The sequence below is a fragment of the Haemaphysalis longicornis genome, unplaced genomic scaffold, assembly GCF_048455015.1.
Source record: "Haemaphysalis longicornis isolate Haplotype H1 unplaced genomic scaffold, Haemaphysalis longicornis Haplotype H1 scaffold_2, whole genome shotgun sequence".
Taxonomy (NCBI): domain Eukaryota; kingdom Metazoa; phylum Arthropoda; class Arachnida; order Ixodida; family Ixodidae; genus Haemaphysalis; species Haemaphysalis longicornis.
The window spans coordinates 73,129,465-73,150,063 of NW_027526295.1; the positions used below are offsets into that span (position 1 = coordinate 73,129,465).

Here is a 20,599-nt window from a genome sequence, read left to right on the forward strand (position 1 = left end):
TCTTTCTCAGAGGCAGAATAGTTTTTCTCCTCCTTCGACAGACCACGGCTGGCATAGGCGATTACCCTTTCGCAGCCGCTTTGCTTTTGGACAAGGACGGCACCCAAGCCTATATCACTGGCGTCCGTGTGCATTTCCGTTTCGGCATTTTCGTCGAAATGAGCGAGCACGAGCGGGCTTTGCAGGCGTTTTTGCAGCTCGCCGAATGCTTTTTCTTGGTCGTTTTCCCAGCTGAAAGGGGTGCTATCTTTCGTCAAGCGTGTGAGTGGCTCTGCAATGCGTGCGAAGTTTGCGACGAAGCGCCGGTAGTATGCGCACAGCCCGAGAAATCTTCGCACGCCCTTCTTGTCTTTCGGCCTTGGGAAGTTCGCAATGGCTGAAGTTTTTGCCGGGTCAGGTAGGACTCCCGCGGCGTTGACGACGTGGCCCAAGAACTTGAGTTCCCCGTATGCGAAACGGCACTTTTCAGGCTTCAGCGTCAACCCCGACGTACGAATGGCCTCGAGTACAGACTCCAACCTTGCAAGGTGTTCGTCGAAAGTCCGGGCGAATACCACTACGTCGTCGAGGTATACGAGGCAGGTGCGCCACTTAAGGCCAGCTAGCACAGTGTCCATGACTCTTTGAAACGCCGCTGGTGCTGTGCACAGCCCAAACGGCATCACCTTGAACTCGTATAGGCCGTCTGGGGTTATAAATGCAGTCTTCTCTCGGTCTCTCTCGTCCACTTCAATTTGCCAGTAGCCGGTCTTCAGGTCCATCGATGAGAAGTACTTCGCCTGGCAGAGGTGGTCGAGGGCGTCGTCGATTCGGGGGAGGGGGTACACGTCATTTTTCGTGATTTTGTTCAGTCGCCGGTAGTCAACGCAAAACTTTAATGTGCCGTCTTTTTTCTTTACGAGTACGACGGGCGCAGCCCAGGGGCTTTTCGATGGCTGTATAATGTCGTCGCTGAGCATGTCGTCGACTTGAGTCCGGATGGCTTCCCGTTCGTGTGAAGAGATGCGGTACGGTGACTGTCGGGTAGGTCGGGCTCCATCTTCGGTTATTATTCGGTGCTTCGCTAGAGGGGTCTGACGTAGTTTTGCGCTCGACGAAAAACATTCGCTATAGCGACGCAGCAAAGCCAATAATTTATTCCGTTCTTCTTGCGGTAGCGCCGGATTCACGTCGAATGGATGCGGGAGCATGAAGGTTTCTACGGGTGTGCGTTCAAAGTCGGCGACCGCGATCACATCACTTGCTTCTTGCGTTTCTTCGAGGAACGCAATTGCAGCTCCCTTGTTTAAATGCTGGTACTCTTCGGTGAAATTAGTGACCAAAACGTGAGATTGGCGTTGCTTAAAGTGCGCAATGCCTCTTGCGACGGAGACACCGCGGTCGAGAAGCAACCTTCGATCACTCTCTACGATAGCGTCGATGTCAGAAGCAGCATCCTCACAGTAGACGGCGACCATCAAGCTTCAAGGTGACGCGCGATGTGCACGTTCCACTTGGCGTCACGAGGTGGCCTCCTGCTGTGCGTATGTGCGGACCGTCCCATCTGGTCATAACTTTCTTCAGCTTAGACGCTTATGACCCGCTCATTACCGAGTAGTCGGCTCCCGTATCGATGAGGGCGACTACGTCAAAGCCGTCGATGGACAACTGGACGTCGGACGCCGCCTTCCTCGAGTTTCGGGTGCGTCGGGGCGTCGCGTCTCGGCTTGTGCGTGTTGACGGTCGGGCACTGTGCGTCGTTGTTGTCTTCTCAGCGGCAGCCTCGGTCATGTCGGGTACGCGTCGCGCCGTGTAGCTGTCGTCATGTTCGGGAGTCTCGTAAGGGTTAGGTCGGGTCGTCGGGATGAGGGCATGTCGTGAATCGGTGTCTTCGGCGCGTCCTCGCGTCGTTGGAGGGTTTCCAGTTTTTCGCCGTAAGCAACTTCACCTCCAGAAGTTGCTTCCTTTAGTTTCCCCCGCGTGGGCTGGGGGACCTTCCACGTGAGAACTCAGCATTGCTACGGCGGTTCGGCGACTGGTATGGGTAGGGTGACGGCGAACGGTTGAAACGGGCTGGTCGACGGCTGGTGTTGGACAGGTACTCTTCGATCTCCGATGGGCGCTGGCCAGTTCGGGGGCGGGGTTCGTCGACGGAGAACCCTCGCCTACCGAGCCTCCTGTAGGGGCAGCGACGGTAGACGTGGTCGGCCTCTCCGCAGTGGTAGCACAGCGGACGATTGTCGGACGTTCGCCACACGTCAGTCTTCCTTGGGGCGGGGGGTTGTGCCGCAGGTGGTCGGGCCGGCGAGAGGGGTCGACGGTACGGAGCCTCGTGACGATAGGGTGCAGGTGGGCGAGGGCGATGTACAGCAGCCGCGTAGGTCATGGCTTGCGGCTCGCGAGGTGCTACTGGCGTCGAAGTTCCCGGCGCTTGCTGCACTTCTTCTCTAATGACGTCGGTAAGAGAAGCGACTTGTGGTTGTGGCGGCGTCGGGAGAAGTTTCCGCAGCTCCTCCCTCACTATTTCGCGGATAGTCTCCCGTAGGCTATCTTCGGGAATGCGCACGTTGTCGACGCAATTCGCATTGGCCATGCCAACATAGTTCCGGTCGTACTGCTTAGCACGCATTTCGAGTGCTTTCTCGATGGTGCTGGCTTCGGTCACGAATTCGGCGACGGTCTTTGGGGGATTTCGGACAAGTCCAGCAAACAGTTCCTCCTTTACACCGCGCATCAAGAAGCGTAACTTCTTTTCTTCCGCCATTTCGGGGTCCGCGCGGCGAAATAGTTGCTTCATCTCCTCAACGAAGATCACGACCCCTTCGTTGGGGTGTTGTGTCCGAGTTTCAAGCAAAAGTGCTGCGCGTTCTTTTCTGACCACGGTAGTGAAGGTCTTGGTGAACTCGCTTTTGAACTGAGCCCAGTTTGTCAAGGAGCTCTCGTGGTTTTCGAACCAAGTGCGAGCCGAATCTTCCAAGTAAAAGAAAACGTGCCGGAACGTTTCTGCGTCGTCCCACCTGTTGAATTTCCGGACGCGCTCCAGTTTCTCCAACCATTCTTCTGGGTCTTCTGCGGGGGCTCCCCGGAACGATGGCGGTTCCCGGGTGCAGGACGATTGGCGATGTTGTTTCTTGCACCATGGTGTTGGTTGCAGCGTTCCTTTTCTTGGGCCCTTCTGGCATCAAACCGAACTCGGGTGGTAAATCTTGCAGGCGGGGGCTGGCTCTTGTTGGACTGGCTTGGCGGCTTCCAGGGGTTGTAGTGGGCATGAAGGGTGCCTACCCCGCACCTCCACCAGATGTCACGAAGACAAGGACGATGCAGTTGTCTTGAATGAGAAACACGTTTATTGGAGCGAACTTGTGCTCCCCTAACAACTCAAAAGAATACAGAGGCGGCGAAGCAGCGGTCAACAAAGTGACTTGCGTCGGCGAGCGTCGCAGAATCGAATGCCCCGGCGTCCGCACTGCAGGCTTTTTATCTTTTGGCGCGCGTGGTTCTCGAAATGTCGATTCGCATCGAGAACATAGTAGATCCAAGAAGATTATTCTGGGCTGTTGACGTTAGATCGGAATGCTCACCCTATCACAACAGATAACACATGCGGCACAGAAAGAAAGAATGGAACACGCGCTTCCCTTGGCGCAGAGATAACACAGACCGGCGCAGATGGGCAGTAAAAGCAAAACACAAATAAACAAACCCAATGTGTGGTTCGCGGCATTATGCTGCGGTCCGTGCTCGTTGACAAAAAAAGGGGCAGTTTGCTATCATCGCTGACCTCTTTTACTCTTAGGCGTCAGTATAAAACGTCCACAAGTGCAGTGGTAAGTTGAACAGGGCGCAGGCGAGTCGCCCGCCCACAGCAAGCATGCAGCGAGCCGTGCGTCAGCGTGGCGGGCACGAGGTAATAATAAAAAGAAAGACAGCGAGAAAACAAGCAAGCAGCACACCGCAGGGGAGGTGTTGCTCATAGTCGTCGTATGCGCCCGATCGGCGAAAGCCACATTGCAACGATGAACGGTTTCGTTTTCGGCGTCGGCACCGACAGCAGATTGCAGACGACAGGGGAGAATATTTCCTCCCCCGTTTCGGTGTTTCGTAGAGGTCGTACAGAGGGCGCTACGTGTAATTAGCTAAAGGGAGAATCTCGCTGGTCCGGGGGGAGAAAAGCCTCGATTTCCTCCCTTTTTCTACCCTTTTTTCTTAGAGTGTACAAAGAATACGCGCAGGTTCGCTGTGGTGCAAGGCTCGCGCGACTCAGTGCAAGCTTCACCCTGTGGGCTTCCCGCATTTTCCCTTGTGCAGAGGGTGATGTTTGGTAGGGAGAGGAGACGGCACAACTATTCACTGACCCATCGTTCGGCGTGACATCACGCATTGAGTTTGAACGTCGCCATCCGGTACCTTTTGGAAACATTTCTCGTGGTTCTTAACGTTCTTCAAGCTTCAGAAGTTAACTTCCTCAACCCTCAAGGCGAACCATTAGGCATCACCTCCGGCGGTAGGGTGCATTCGCTACAGTTCTTCCTGTTATTCTACATAAAACATGCAAGCCCACAGAAGTTTTTAGCTTGCAGTAGAATTTTCAGACGCTTTTTAAAGAGGAATGTGTGCTGCTGCAACCGAATTTGCAGCAGACGCTGCTCAGGGACGCACCAGAACCTCACTATATAAATCACTCAATCATAGCGCAAGCACTGGAACGGTCATCCAGAAGAAATACGTGCTCGTACTCTGAATACTCTGTTCTTATGAGCAAGCCGAATAAAGTGTTCCGCACCCCCCGGATATAAAATATACGCACCTCGCAATATGCTCTTGGACGACGCTTTCTAAGCGGAAACTTATGCTTATTCCACAAGATAGCGTGCCGGTGGTCCCGCCAAACTATCTTATAAAAGCTTTTACAAAACATTTGGTACGTTTTCGCTCAACTCTCGCCGATCTAAGAAAACCTCACTATAACAATTTAGTGGACGTTTACGCGGAAATTCAATATTCCGTAGTGGATAAGTAGCTAAGGCGTTGCGCTGCTTAGCCCAAGGACTCGGGTACAGTCCTGGCGGCGGTGCCTGCTTTTCGGAAAGAGGCAAAAAGCGAGAACACCCAAGTGTCACGATTGCGATGCAGGTTAAAGATTCCCATGGGGTCAAACGTATACCGGAGCCCTCCGCTACGGCGCGCCTCATCTTGGCCTTGACACAGCTTTCGCGCGTTAAGCCCCACAATCAATAAACACCAAAATGCGGTTAACAATGTGCGCTGCGTTTACGAATGGCGAAATCTTTGAAGTATCCTGGGTTTGTTCAGAAATCCTGCTGTAATAACTTCTGTAATCTTCGAGCCTTTACGCAAGCAGATTATCTCACGCATTTCCAGGTTGCCTACCGTTTCACTGCGAGTGAACATTATACAGGAATCGCCGCAGAACATTGCACAATCTAGGTAAAATATCGCTCGATCAATACAGACGCATAATTATCAGCCTATTGCCTTCAGAAACAGCGGAGAACTTCAAACTTACGATGCCAGTGAAGTGCAGTGGACTGTAAGGAATGGTGCTCCCTAGGAAAAACGGGACACCGCCGGAATTGCTGTTGTGTCGAGTTGAGGCTTGAAAGATAAATCGGGCCAAATCTCGAAGATAATGAGCGGCGTTGGAGTTCTAATAGATCGTTTGTTTTGTATTATTTGTTTCCGCGTGAACAAAGCTGCTGACGAAAACTTTCTGCGTTTGTTCAAATAAATGACGCTCCCACTACTCATATCTACCCGCCCGGCTTTTCCCGAGGTCAGCAGCAGCAGCGAAAATAATGGAAGCTATGTTTTTGAAAATTGAAGAGTGTGCAGCAAAACTGTTTCGCCGTAAAATTGCCATAAAATTGGCGCTATGGAGTGAAGAACGAGAAAGAGAGAAGGAAAGGTTCAATGAATAATGAAGAAGATATCGCCACAAACGGTGGGACATGCAACTTCAGTTCAGGGTAAATACAGGGAATCGTAAAAATAAACCGGGAAATGGAGAGGTAAAACCTAACAAATAAAAGGGAGGCTAAAGTAAACAAAATTGGAGAACATTAAAACTCGATAACAGGAAAAAAAAAACGAACGCCCCTTCATCGAACGATAACTTTGGTTGAAAGGCAGCTTTATCTTGAGGGATTCGCTCGCTGTCGTTTGGGTTGTAGGGGTTCGCAAAGTTCTTGTGACGGGATCCCGCCGATCAGTTAAACTAAGAAAGCTTTGCTTTATGTATAAGTTGCTTCGACCGTAAGAGAATGGTATAGACGGCGGCTTCATAACGCAGGTAAATCAGATTTAGTTCCGTCCATGGCAAGCGTTTTTTTCTTCAGGTGCTTGATGTGCCTTTACTCATCATCATGATCACTGTTTTGTGAGTCCAATTGTGTAAAGTTGGATTTCCTGCAATGGGTTTCTGTGCCGGCATGGTTACCATCAGGGAGCATATAAAGCTTTGCTTTAAAATGAGAAAAGCTGAGCATGGTATTTAAATCGACCGATAATGCACTAAAGAAAATGCAGAACCACTGTATGCTTATTAAAAACAAAGGTAGAGCTCCAAAACGCATCACTATAGATTAAGCTGGATTTATATATAAGACGAACCTCGCTTCACATATCTGAAACGGCATAGACAGTACACGCGCCGCCATGGCTTATTTGAACACCAGCGATCTTCCGTCTTTGTGCTCACAAAACAAAGATCTGGCCGTTCACTTTAATGCCCGAAGTATTAGAAAACATTTCGATGAATTTCAGTGCCTCCTAAGCGCGAGCCGACACCCTTTCGCAATAATTTGCATCTCGGAAACGTGGCTGAGCAGTGCCGATAAGAACCTTTATTGTTTCCCACCTTACTCACGAGAATACTGCCATCGAGACACATCCAATCATGGGGGGGGGGGGGGGGGGGGGCTGCCATTTTAAAGCAAAGCTTTTTACCTCTACCCCCCAAGGGTTCTTTCGCGACCGTTGGTGTCACCAGAAAACTACAGCGAACAAATAAAAGAATTTACTGGTACCACCGGGAATCGAACCAGGAACTGATAGACTAACAAAGCGAGAGCCCATTGTCTTACCGATATAGCTACGAGCCCACGCTAAGACGGGGAAGACAGGCGGTGTACTCACCAAGCACATCTACGGGTTTACCCCCTGCGTTCTCGCTGAATGCCACGTGAAAGCGTCAAGCGACCACTCACGCCCGTCTAGCGGCCCTGTGCGCACCTTGCTCATGTGCTAAGAGTTACAAAATTAATGGAACCTCACACCAATGCATGGTATCTCACTTCTAATACGCCAATGTGCTAAAGCCTGTAGCCTCCAGTGTTCACGTAAAAATTACAGCTCCTTGTCGTCCTCCCTCACGCCAAATCAAGGAATACATTCAAATACTCCGTGATGGCGAGGCCATCACTCCAAGCCCCATCATCAAGATACTGGGCCTACATCTCGAGGCTAACACCAAGAGTGACGTCTCCTTGCAGCGCCCCAAAAACAGCAATAATCAAATCATACACATGATCAGGCGAGTTGCCACCAAGAAGCGAGGAATAAAGGAATCTGGTACCTTTCGATTAATTGAAGCTTTTGTCCTCTCGAGAATCACTTACGTAAACCCCCTGTCTTCTTCTTGACAAAGAAGACATAGAGATGCTTTATATAATGATTAGAAAGGCGGTCGAGCAGGCCATTGGTCTTCTCATGAGTGCGTGCACACAGAGGCTGCTTAGCACGGGGATCCACAACACGGTGGAAGAGCTGATAGAAGGCCATCTTTCTAACCAGAAGGTCCGACTCAGAACTGCGGTGGGTAACCGCATGCTTCACCAGATTGGCTGGGCAGCCCAGAATGTCACTCCGCTTGACGTACTCCCAGACTCTTGGCGACTAAAACTAAAGATGCTCCCTTTGCTTAGAAATATGAACCCCTCACATGACGAGGGTCAGCGAAAAGCACGGGCTCAAGCGCTAAACACCACCCTCGGTGGGGATCATGCAGTTATCTACACAGACGCCTCCAAACATCGCGGGCAGCAATACGCCATCATCGTGGCTACCTCCAGAACCAACCTCCTTGCGTGTACCTCGCTTAGGACCCAAGAAATGACGGCAGCAGAAGAGGCAGCCATCACCTTGGCTCTCACTCAACCAGGGGTTCGGAGGGTAGTCACCGATTCCCATCAAGCCTACTGGAATTACCAGTCGGGTTGGGTATCCTGACATGCACTGCGCGTGCTAAAAAACCACTCCCCAAACGGTTCCATTCAGCTCATCTGGACACCCCCCTCACGCTTCAATAGAGGGCAACAAATATACCCACCCAACAAGCCTGCGCTTTTACCTCCCGTGCTATAGAGCTGCACGAGGGCAGTCACCCGCTTGTCACGTTCAGGGAGATAACCCAGCATTATCGCCTTCTGAGACACACCGTACCTTCGCCTTACCCTGACCTTTCTAGAGAACAGCAAACTACCCTACGGCTCATACAATCCGGGCTCCTTCCCACAGCCTACGTGTCTTCACTTAATGCATCCGAATCGCTACGACGATGAGTGCAAATTTTGCTCAGAAGTAGGAACACCCTGCCCCGTAATCGGAGTGTGCGACTTTAGCCCTGAGAACCCTCCTCTCTTTCCGTCAACTACCCAACAAGAGCAATGGGAGATGCTGCTGTCCAGGCCCTCTCTACCTACCCAGCTTCAGCAGGTGGACAGAACACAGGCCGCGCGTACTGCATATGGACCCCACAGAAGAAGGAATCACTCCCCAGGGCTGCACTCTGGGCAGTTCAGAAATCTGAACACAAGTATTCCATCCACGTCCTCATCCTTCTCTGCCGCAAATCTCGTCGCCTCCGTCCGCGGCGCAGAGACGGAGAAATCAGATCGTCTAACACCGGGTTGGAGCTTACTTATTTTATAAGAAAAGTTTCCACTCTTGTGCTACAGCAAAACAACTCAAACAAACACCGTTCCTGCATCATGCATTGATTTAACCTTACCAAGAATATCTCTTTCAAGTAACAAATGGTGTGGTTAAGTGCATTTCACTTCTCTCTGGTTTTACTATTTGCAGAGCTCAAGTGACGTCGCACGGGTAATCGTTATGGGTGCCGTTTACAGCTTTGCTTTCCCACCACATTCACGGGGTGGATTGGCGCGATTTTTTTGTTCATTCAGGATTAAAATACAAACGCAGACTTTATCAGGCTTTGAATGTCACAAACTGCGAATCAGTCTGGGTAGAAATTGACAGATCAACATTTGGTAACCTCAACAAAAACACCATGTTTGGCTGTATTTATCACTCCCTAAGTTCCGCTATTCAAAATTTCTGCTCCACTTTTGACAAAGTGCTGCATTCAATAACTCATGAGAACAAAGATGTTGTAATACTAGGCGACATAATCATCAACCTTCTTGAGGACTGCTCAAGTGCAAACGAATACACAAACTGCTATCAAGGCCACGGCCTTGATTCACTAGTCAACGTTCCAACACGATGTTCCGGTCAAAGCACAAGCACCCCCATTGATCTTGCGTTAACAAACAGTCTAACTCCACCAGATGCTTTCGTAATACATGCGAACATCACAGATCACTATTTGATCGCGCTGCGCTTTCATTCGACCAGGTCAGATACAAACCCTCCATCTCACCACTCTGTTCTTGACAAAAAAATGTTTGCCGAATTAGTAAGACTCGTCGATTGGTCTCGTGTCACCGCTCTTACAGATCCTGAAACTGGTTATGCCGAGGTTTATTCAACTCTTAAATCCGCAATAGACTCTTCCACTTCGGTCAGATCATGTAGCAAGAATTACTTGTCGCCGCAAAACGCGTGGGTATCTCACCGTTTACTAAAGAGTACGCGTAAAAAAAGAAAACTTGTATCGAAAAATGAAAAGGCAACCATTCAATGCTGTTTTAAAACAACGTTACAAAAAATTTTCGAACACCTTGACGTCAATACTGAAAGCTACCAAAAGAACATATCTTGAAAAACAGATCTCTGATGCCGGTAACATTTCTAAGGAATGGCGCATACTGAATACTTTTCTTAACAAAAGAGCAGATAAAAGTGAAATAACCGAAATTCATCAGGACGACAACATATCCCAAGACCCGACAGATATCGCGAATGCTTTTAGTACGGCCTTTTCGAAACCACCTAGCAACAACACCGCTAATCTCATAGATAGCCACTCTTCTATACGCCTCGAGCTTCGCGATCGCTGCGCCGCCTGCCGCCGCTTCTCCGCGGCGTTGACGGGATTTGCGCTGCGTGACTGATAGGGGCTCGTGCAGTGTTTTGGTTCTATTTTGCTTCTTTTCGCCTTTCCGTGCCCTAAAAAAACTTGTTATGGTGACGACTACAGGCAAAGAGTACGTTTAGGTCACTTAAAAAGCAGCTGCGTCTTCGTAGAGTACGCGATCGCCTGCAAGAGCTACCCGGGGACGCGGTTCTGCGCGCTTCGTCGTCGCTCTTCCGGGCGTCGGCGATGGCAGCAACAACATATCACCCATGTCACCTCCAAAGCATCAGGCACAAATGAATTCTACTGGCGCCTCGTTTATACCTGATACTGGCACAATGAGAGGTTGGCTTCATTTTGCAGTGTGGACAACGAATGCGGCTTCGTTTCGCATATATACGCCGCAGAAAAATATGTTTCGGGGATGTGATTACCCAATCCCGGACAATAACTTATGCCTTTTATAAGAATATAAACCATGCGAAAATGTAAAGTATATTCCAAGCCTGTGCGTCGTTAAATATGTGCCCACACACGCCATATAGCAAGAACCAAGGAAATGAAGCCACAGAAAAATAAATGCTGTGCCAATGCGGAATTTAGAAACATAATAGCTCTAACGGAAATGAAAAAAAAAAAAAACAGTGCAGCTTCTGGCATGCTAAAGACGTTCGTCTGGACTTAAGCCAGGTAGGTCTCACTGGACCAACTATACGCGAAATGCACTGCTATTTCGCGAGAAATCGGTGGGGGGGGGGGGGGGGGCGGGTAGGGGGACGCCGTGTACAAATGCGGAGCGGAATCAAGCAATGAACGTTTTAGTAAACCCACACATAAATCTCGCGTTCACTTTCCTTTTGTTTTTCTACTTCAACGAAGACCTAAACACCGTATAGCGCAGTAGGCAAGACACAGGACGAAGGGGACACGGACGAGCGCTAACTTACAACTGAATTTTATTAACAACACGAAAACATATAAATAGGAAAGATTATCACGCTCATGTGATCACGAAAGGTTGCGAAGCCACCTCGTCATGCAGGCATAATCAGCAGCGTCCATCCAAGAAAGCAAGCTCCTTCGAGGTCAAAGATATGGACGTCGTGCTTACGCAGTCACCAATCTTCTGCATTTCCGCTGCTTCGATAATCTCCCGCGTGCGCTGGTCAGAGTCTCGAAATAGCACAGTGCATGCATCGAACAAGGGTTCACACTCGCCGCATTCGTGGCAATGAATTGCCAGATTGCCCTCCTTTCCTTTCTGCACTTTGTTGTGGTGCTCCCGCAGGCGCGTGTTGAGGCATCGACCCGTTTGACCAATGTACTATCGCGCCCAATTTGACTCGCAACAGGCGAGCGGCCGCCGCAGCTGCTCCCCGGCAGGTGGTTGCGCCTTGCAGCGAAGCACTCTAGAAGTAAAGGGACAGGGGTCAGCTGTTCCGATACCCATCGGCCTCCCCCGTGCGCACCATTGCTGGCTTCTTCCCTTTGCGTCTGGTATGAATTGTTGCCTCAGAAATTTTCGGGGTGGCTTACCGCATCGCCAGCGATAACTTTTATCACTGGATGCAATTCCCTTATGCGCATTTGCGCGAGCCTTCCAGTTTTGCAATAATAAGGGCGTCGCGAAATATCGATAACGTTCAATCTTCCACACAAGTAAAGATATCTGAAACACTGGCTGACCGCATTTTTTTATTTACTGCTTCTGCCTCTAATTCTGACAATGCCTCGCGGTACGAAATGCGCTATTATACTTTCAGTTACGTAACTGATGACCACTGCGCCACTATGTTTGCCTTACCACAATTCTGGAGCCGCAAGGCTGCGCCAAGCTGAACAACATCGGGCAGCTTCATGCGCACCGCATTCGGAGCGCGAAAGGCAACAGAGCACACGGGGGATGCCGATGGGTATCGGAAGAGCAGACCCCCCTCTCCCTTTACTTCTCGAGTGCTTCGCTGCAAGGCGCCACCACCTCCCGGGGAGCAGCTGCGGTGGCCGCTCGCCTGTTGCGAGTCAAATTGGGCGCGATAGTACGCTCTTTTACAGGAGAGGGGTAACTTGTAGACAACACCTTCCGCGCAATGCACGTACTGGTTTTTGTGGTTGACGGAGCATTTAGTCTTTCCCTTCCTCACGGGGCACGTTCTGCTGCAGAGACTGGACAGCTTGTCAGGGGCGGACATGACAACTTTCACGCCGGCCTTACCATCAATCCTTTTCAGGTTGTGTGATAAGCCGTGCATGTACGGGATGACCGCTACCTGTTGGTCCTTTTCAGCCACCTGATCACCGTCCTGTCTCAGATCAGTCTGCGCTCGTTTTTCTTTCCTACGGATGGAGTCAGCCACTGCCACGATCAGATTCTCAGGGTAACCTGCTGAGGTGAGGCGACATACTTGCGCGTGAAAACTGCTGTCCGAGAGGTGATGGCATGATTTCTTAAGCGCATTTGTCAGACATGTACTGGCAATGCCTCTCTTTACGAGCTTCGTATGCGCAGACGCAAACGGTAATATGGGTTTTTTGCTTCGGGGTTCGTAACGCCAGCACACATGGGGTGGTGAGAATTTCAGGCATAAATCCAAAAACTTTAGGAGGTCCTGTTGAGGCATCTCGTGAGTAACCTCAAGTGGCCTGAGGCATTCTTTAAAAATCCCCAGAGTGCTTGCCACGTCGTGATGAAAGGCTCCCACGTTACTCTTCAGTACCACCAAAAAATCGTCGACATAGCGAAACACTTTTATCACACATGTGCCTTTCAACTTGTCTGCAACAATCCTGTCCAAATGGGCCATGACGAGGTTACTTAGTGCCGGAGCAACGCAGGATCCAATGCACACCCCTTTCTTCTGTATGTAAGTACCCCCATTCCATTGCACATACGTTGACTTCAGGTACAAATCCAACAGCTCCAAAAACCCCTGAACAGAGACACCACATTCATTGAAAAACCGCACTGGGCCAAACCCGAGGATCGCCTCTTCAACACTCGATAGCATCAGGTCATGGGGGAGAGAGTAATAGAGGTCTTTAACGTCTACTGAAAAAGCTTTGAAGCCCTCTCGTGAATTCTTCATAAGAAAATCTTTTACTTGCTCAGAGTTTTTTGTGTCAAAAGGGTCATCTATTTTCAACACCCCCAGGTTGCGCTGGAGGAACCTCGCTACACATCTTTGCCAAGTGTGTCTTTCAGACACTATGACCCGAAAAGGCGTACCAATCTTATGGGTTTTGGCGCTAAAAAACATGTCGAGGCCTGCCTTAGTGCTGCAATCAACCTGCTTCGCCAACTTGTGCAGGTTAAGGTTTTCCAAAAGTTCTTTGGCTACCTTTTTAACCTTGTTCAAGGACACATGAGGACAAGATCTAAAAACAGAATCGATCGCTTCTTCTGCTTTAGCGAGGAATCTGACGTGAGGGAACACCCCAAAACCCCCTTCTTTGTCCGACTGCACAACACACAAGTTGTTCTCTTTTAAGTATGAAGCAACCCGTTTTACAGGCAACCCTGCTTTCTGCTTCCCACACCTCATCAGTACATCAACACCTTCAGACACACACCTTTCTTTCTCGTTGTCCGGCGCCAGGCTTGATGTACAAACGACTCGACGTACAAACGACAAGAGTTTTGCCGCAGAAGCCTTGGGCTGAACGGCGAACTTCGGACCGAAGCTGAGTGTGTGTTGCACGTAGTCTGGAAGGGTGACGCCGCTGTCGGTGAAGACGGGTTTATCCAGAGCGGGAGGGGCCTTGGGACGACGCACCCGAAGTCCAAGGAGGGCCGACTGCCACATACTCTCGGCTGCAGAGTCAATCTGTGCGTTGTATTCACGCCATCTTCTTTTCTTGCCGTACGAAGACACTCGCTGACCTTGTACCAGGTTGTAGAGCGCATCACGGTAGAAGCGTCGTTGTTTTTCCCACTCCGAACGGAGAATTCGGCACATACTAGCCGCATGGCTAGCGGTAGGGCTGATGGCTAGCTGATGGCTGATGGCTAGCCGCATGGCTAGCGGTAGGGCTACTAGCCATGCGGCTAGTATGTGCCGAATTCTCCGTTCGGAGTGGGAAAAACAACGACGCTTCTACCGTGATGCGCTCTACAACCTGGTACAAGGTCAGCGAGTGTCTTCGTACGGCAAGAAAAGAAGATGGCGTGAATACAACGCACAGATTGACTCTGCAGCCGAGAGTATGTGGCAGTCGGCCCTCCTTGGACTTCGGGTGCGTCGTCCCAAGGCCCCTCCCGCTCTGGATAAACCCGTCTTCACCGACAGCGGCGTCACCCTTCCAGACTACGTGCAACACACACTCAGCTTCGGTCCGAAGTTCGCCGTTCAGCCCAAGGCTTCTGCGGCAAAACTCTTGTCGTTTGTACGTCGAGTCGTTTGTACATCAAGCCTGGCGCCGGACAACGAGAAAGAAAGGTGTGTGTCTGAAGGTGTTGATGTACTGATGAGGTGTGGGAAGCAGAAAGCAGGGTTGCCTGTAAAACGGGTTGCTTCATACTTAAAAGAGAACAACTTGTGTGTTGTGCAGTCGGACAAAGAAGGGGGTTTTGGGGTGTTCCCTCACGTCAGATTCCTCGCTAAAGCAGAAGAAGCGATCGATTCTGTTTTTAGATCTTGTCCTCATGTGTCCTTGAACAAGGTTAAAAAGGTAGCCAAAGAACTTTTGGAAAACCTTAACCTGCACAAGTTGGCGAAGCAGGTTGATTGCAGCACTAAGGCAGGCCTCGACATGTTTTTTAGCGCCAAAACCCATAAGATTGGTACGCCTTTTCGGGTCATAGTGTCTGAAAGACACACTTGGCAAAGATGTGTAGCGAGGTTCCTCCAGCGCAACCTGGGGGTGTTGAAAATAGATGACCCTTTTGACACAAAAAACTCTGAGCAAGTAAAAGATTTTCTTATGAAGAATTCACGAGAGGGCTTCAAAGCTTTTTCAGTAGACGTTAAAGACCTCTATTACTCTCTCCCCCATGACCTGATGCTATCGAGTGTTGAAGAGGCGATCCTCGGGTTTGGCCCAGTGCGGTTTTTCAATGAATGTGGTGTCTCTGTTCAGGGGTTTTTGGAGCTGTTGGATTTGTACCTGAAGTCAACGTATGTGCAATGGAATGGGGGTACTTACATACAGAAGAAAGGGGTGTGCATTGGATCCTGCGTTGCTCCGGCACTAAGTAACCTCGTCATGGCCCATTTGGACAGGATTGTTGCAGACAAGTTGAAAGGCACATGTGTGATAAAAGTGTTTCGCTATGTCGACGATTTTTTGGTGGTACTGAAGAGTAACGTGGGAGCCTTTCATCAGGACGTGGCAAGCACTCTGGGGATTTTTAAAGAATGCCTCAGGCCACTTGAGGTTACTCACGAGATGCCTCAACAGGACCTCCTAAAGTTTTTGGATTTATGCCTGAAATTCTCACCATCCCATGTGTGCTGGCGTTACGAACCCCGAAGCAAAAAACCCATATTACCGTTTGCGTCTGCGCATACGAAGCTCGTAGAGAGAGGCATTGCCAGTACATGTCTGACAAATGCGCTTAAGAAATCATGCCATCACCTCTCGGACAGCAGTTTTCACGCGCAAGTATGTCGCCTCACCTCAGCAGGTTACCCTGAGAATCTGATCGTGGCAGTGGCTGACTCCATCCGTAGGAAAGAAAAACGAGCGCAGACTGATCTGAGACAGGACGGTGATCAGGTGGCTGAAAAGGACCAACAGGTAGCGGTCATCCCGTACATGCACGGCTTATCACACAACCTGAAAAGGATTGGTGGTAAGGCCGGCGTGAAAGTTGTCATGTCCGCCCCTGACAAGCTGTCCAGTCTCTGCAGCAGAACGTGCCCCGTGAGGAAGGGAAAGACTAAATGCTCCGTCAACCACAAAAACCAGTACGTGCATTGCGCGGAAGGTGTTGTCTACAAGTTACCCCTCTCCTGTAAAAGAGCGTACATTGGTCAAACGGGTCGATGCCTCAACACGCGCCTGCGGGAGCACCACAACAAAGTGCAGAAAGGAAAGGAGGGCAATCTGGCAATTCATTGCCACGAATGCGGCGAGTGTGAACCCTTGTTCGATGCATGCACTGTGCTATTTCGAGACTCTGACCAGCGCACGCGGGAGATTATCGAAGCAGCGGAAATGCAGAAGATTGGTGACTGCGTAAGCACGACGTCCATATCTTTGACCTCGAAGGAGCTTGCTTTCTTGGATGGACGCTGCTGATTATGCCTGCATGACGAGGTGGCTTCGCAACCTTTCGTGATCACATGAGCGTGATAATCTTTCCTATTTATATGTTTTCGTGTTGTTAATAAAATTCAGTTGTAAGTTAGCGCTCGTCCGTGTCCCCTTCGTCCTGTGTCTTGCCTACTGCGCTATACGGTGTTTAGATGGAGTACCAACTAGCTCGTACCCATACGTTGTTAAATTCAACGAAGAGCTGATCGTACGGCGGACGAATTTTTGGAAGTATACCGAGTAGGCTGTTCAACAAGCTACGAAATGTGTCGTTGGAAGAGTGTGGTACGTGATAATTTCAGTTTCTGGTTTATTCTGCAGGCTCCCTGTGCCATATGACGATATTTCGATGAAGCATTTATTCGCGGACGGGGATTATATTCTAAGCCCGTCTCCGCGCTGCTCGCAGAGGATATATGTAGCAGATGAATGTTTGCGGGCGCTCACCTCACGACAAGACGACTCTGTCGTGTGCTGATCCCCGAGTACAATTATGCATTTCCCATCGTACTTTTGTTTAAATATTCCCGAAATTAACACAGAACTGGCTTGTAAATGGTGGTGATCAATATCTGAGGTATAATATTGGCAAACGTAACTGGCGTGCTGTCAGGTATGAGTGGTCCGCTGATTATGTAAGCGCACAAAACTGATTTAAATCGTAGTGTGTAGCCGTAGCATGAACATCTGAGGAACCGGTGGTTACGGAGACACGGCTAGTAAATTCAGGTCAGTGTAACTACAATCGGCTCCATCATACGCCGGTTCCGCGACGCTGGCCTGTGACACATACCTGGCGCTTATACAGAACGAAAATACCACACTAAGATGGCGTCGGAAACATTTACACTCTCGTGAACACACCCCATTTGAGAGTGACTGCTCCACACAAATATGAATTTCAAACGCCCACAAACGGTAAATCTCAGTCGTGAACGTGCCGCAAAAGCAGCGGCAGCACTGGGGAGCGGGGCGCGGACTCCCGCGCCTGCTTTCGAAACGGGCCGCTAGGGGGATTTCAGTGGCGCCCCTACAGGCCGCGCTCGAGGCGTATAAATGAGGCCGATAGCCTTCCACGTGTCCCATGATCATTTTTCATGTTTCCTTGTACGCATTTAGAGGTTAAAAGTGCTGTTCTTAATATGAAAAATACTAGCTGTGGTCTTGACGGTATTAACGCCCTTCCCATGAAACATGTCGTTGACTATATTGCAGAACCTCTCGCTCATATTGCAAATTTAATTTTCAAAACGTGTTTTTTCTGATCAAATAAAGCAAAGTAAAGTTGTTCCAATACATAAAAAAGGTGACAAGACGCTAATAACAAACTATTGACTCATATCTATACTGCCCTTCTTTAGTAAGGTGGTTGAAAAATTAATTCAATAGAGGTTTTCTAACTATTTCGAGAAATATAGTATTTTTACACCAAGACAAATCGGATTTCGCCCTGGTTATTCGACAACCCTAGCGCTCATAGCAAGTACTAACAAATTCAAACGTGAAATAGACGAGGGTAAGCTTGTTGGATCGGTTTTTCTGGACCTTACGAAAGCGTTTGATTCCATCGATCACCACATCCTTTCCAGAAAACTCCCTGCTTATGGCATAGTAGGACCACCTTTGCAGCTTTTTCGTAATTATCTGTTGAACAGAGTATTAATATTTAGTGTTTGTTGGGCACTTTCAGATAAAAAAATAATTAACATTGGTGTCCCGCAAGGGTCAATATTAGGGCCTTTACTATTTTTAGCCTACATAAACGACCTTTCTACCTGTCTTTCTGCCTCCACAGAATGTCTTATGTATGCTGATGATACGACTATTTATACTTCGCATAAATCAATAGAAACAGTTACGAACAGATTATCCCGAGATCTTTCTTATGTAAACAGCTGGTGTCATAAAAAAAATTAGTAATCAATCCGTCGAAAACAATGTACGTAGTCTTCAGTTCTCGAAATCCAACCGGCAACCTGCAACCGTTATACATTGATATGCACCCTATCTTTCCTTGCAATCAATGCACATTCCTTGGAGTTTAGCTTGACAATCTCTTGAAATTGAATGCCCATACCACTGCACTAAGAAAAAAGATGGCATATGGCATAAGAGTACTCATCAAAGCCCGCTATTACTTTCACCCGCAGACACTGCTTACACGCTACAATGCTTTCATTCACAGCCATCTGAGGTATTGCATCGAAGCCTGGGGGCTGACTTGCCAAGTTCATTTAGAACCAGCGCGACATATCCAAAATCAAGCACTTCGCAGTATTACTCGTATTCCTTACAATGCCCATGTCAATCCTCTGTATCGAGAACTGGGAATTTTCCCTCTAGATAGGCTTATAACGTTTAGTGTAAGTATTACCGCATACCGCCTGTTCAACAACCAAAATCTCCTGTATATAATAGGTAGACGGGATGTGGCTAACCATAATAGCATCCGATTTTCGGAACAAAATAATTTCATACTCCCAAAAATAAGAATGAACTACGGAAAGCACACTTTTCAATTTGGCGCAATTAAGCAGTGGAATAACTTGGCGTACATTGTCAAAACCTCCCGACCTCTCAAGTCATTTAAGCGCTTACTTCTTTCTTCACTTGACCCATCATAACACGTCATGTTTGGTGCACCTTACCATATCCTAAATCTTACGAGTATGTGTATATGTGTATGTGGCCAAGTATTTAAAAAAATCTGTATTAGCTGGTGAAAATACATTAGACCCTATAACTTTAGATATGTGTACTTTTGTATCTGTGTGTGTAACCACATGTGTACATGCGTACGTGTAAGGAGAATATTTCCCGCCCACTCTAAGCATTTTTTTTTACTGTCGCTTTTATGCGACATGTCAACACTATTCTGAGAGGTCGTGGCCTAATAATTTGTTCACAATTGTATAATTCTTATGCATAATTTGTCGTTCAGCGACTGCACCTCTTCTTCACTTTGTTATCAACCATCAGGGGTCCCACCTGCAGTGTTCTTCACTATGGGACCCCTGCCTGTATACTAATGCTGTGTTACTTCGTCTGTTTCTATAATAAAGTGAAATAGAAACTGAAACTGAAACTGAACTGAACTGAACCAACAAAGAATTCGCACTGTTCGATTGGTCCCGGCGAAGTGACGTGTTTTTGAATGGGGGAAAACCATCGCTAATTTTAACCTGAGACACGCGCCACGGTTAATTAAAACAATATGGCCCGTCCGCACTGACTACCTGTCATGAAATTCGATGCCGAAGGATATAATTCAATGCTTCACTAGCCTCCACAGCATGTCAAACCCGTAACCACTCGGTTGCTCAGCGTGCACTGAAGCAGCTGCCATAAGCCACGTTTCACTACGGATCGTAATCCGCAAGTGTGCGCCTGCTTCGTCGGGTTCGCATATCGAGCTGACCATGGCGTATGCCGTACTTACGCAGCACGTAATTATTGAAAGCTCGCTCCGAACTACGTGCAATACCTTCTACGTTTTCGCGCATGCGTTTCTTTTTCCAGTAGCGTGCGCTGTACCGCCAATCAAAGGGACTCCCGCGAGTACGAACTCTGGCTAGTTCGATCAAATTTTCTATCCCCTCGGATTTCAAATTAACCAGCTTCGACTGTAGTTATGATCGCTTGTTTCATACAAGCGCAACCATGCAAAGAATGTACAAAATGCTGTATACCTCCGAAAATTCTTTAGCCTCCTTACTACAGTTGGCACTATCATATATTTGCAGAGAAAAGCGGAAGGGCATTTTAACTTTAAATATTGCTGCGTGAATAATTCTGAAATTAACTCCAGCTGTTTCGCGTAGGAGGTAATTTTGTTGGTTCAAAAGTATTGAAAGAAACTTCTAGTCAAAATAATGGCAATACGTAAAACAGCGATACAGTAGCTTGTAAAATTCGCATGCAAAACTTGCCTCCACTCCCAAAACCTGGAGTCGTCCGTTTTGAGCGTCTTGTGATGGTTTGACTGTGGTACCCCTCTTGTGTTCAAAAGCCACACGTCGAAACCAGCATCGGCCAGAAGAAAACCTAAAGTAGAGTATCTATGAGGTAAGACTATTTTTTGCAGCT

At 48.7% G+C, this 20,599-nt stretch overlaps 1 protein-coding gene across 1 annotated transcript in view; it reads right to left on the minus strand.

The window, feature by feature from the left end:
• LOC144168066 (lipase 1-like) overlaps positions 1–20,599 on the minus strand; it is an 85,332-nt gene that overhangs the window by 40,140 nt on the left and 24,593 nt on the right. The window contains exon 5 of the mRNA XM_077697151.1: positions 20,443–20,557. Within this exon, the coding sequence (XP_077553277.1) occupies positions 20,443–20,557 (115 nt within the window). The remainder of the gene's footprint in view (positions 1–20,442; positions 20,558–20,599) is intronic.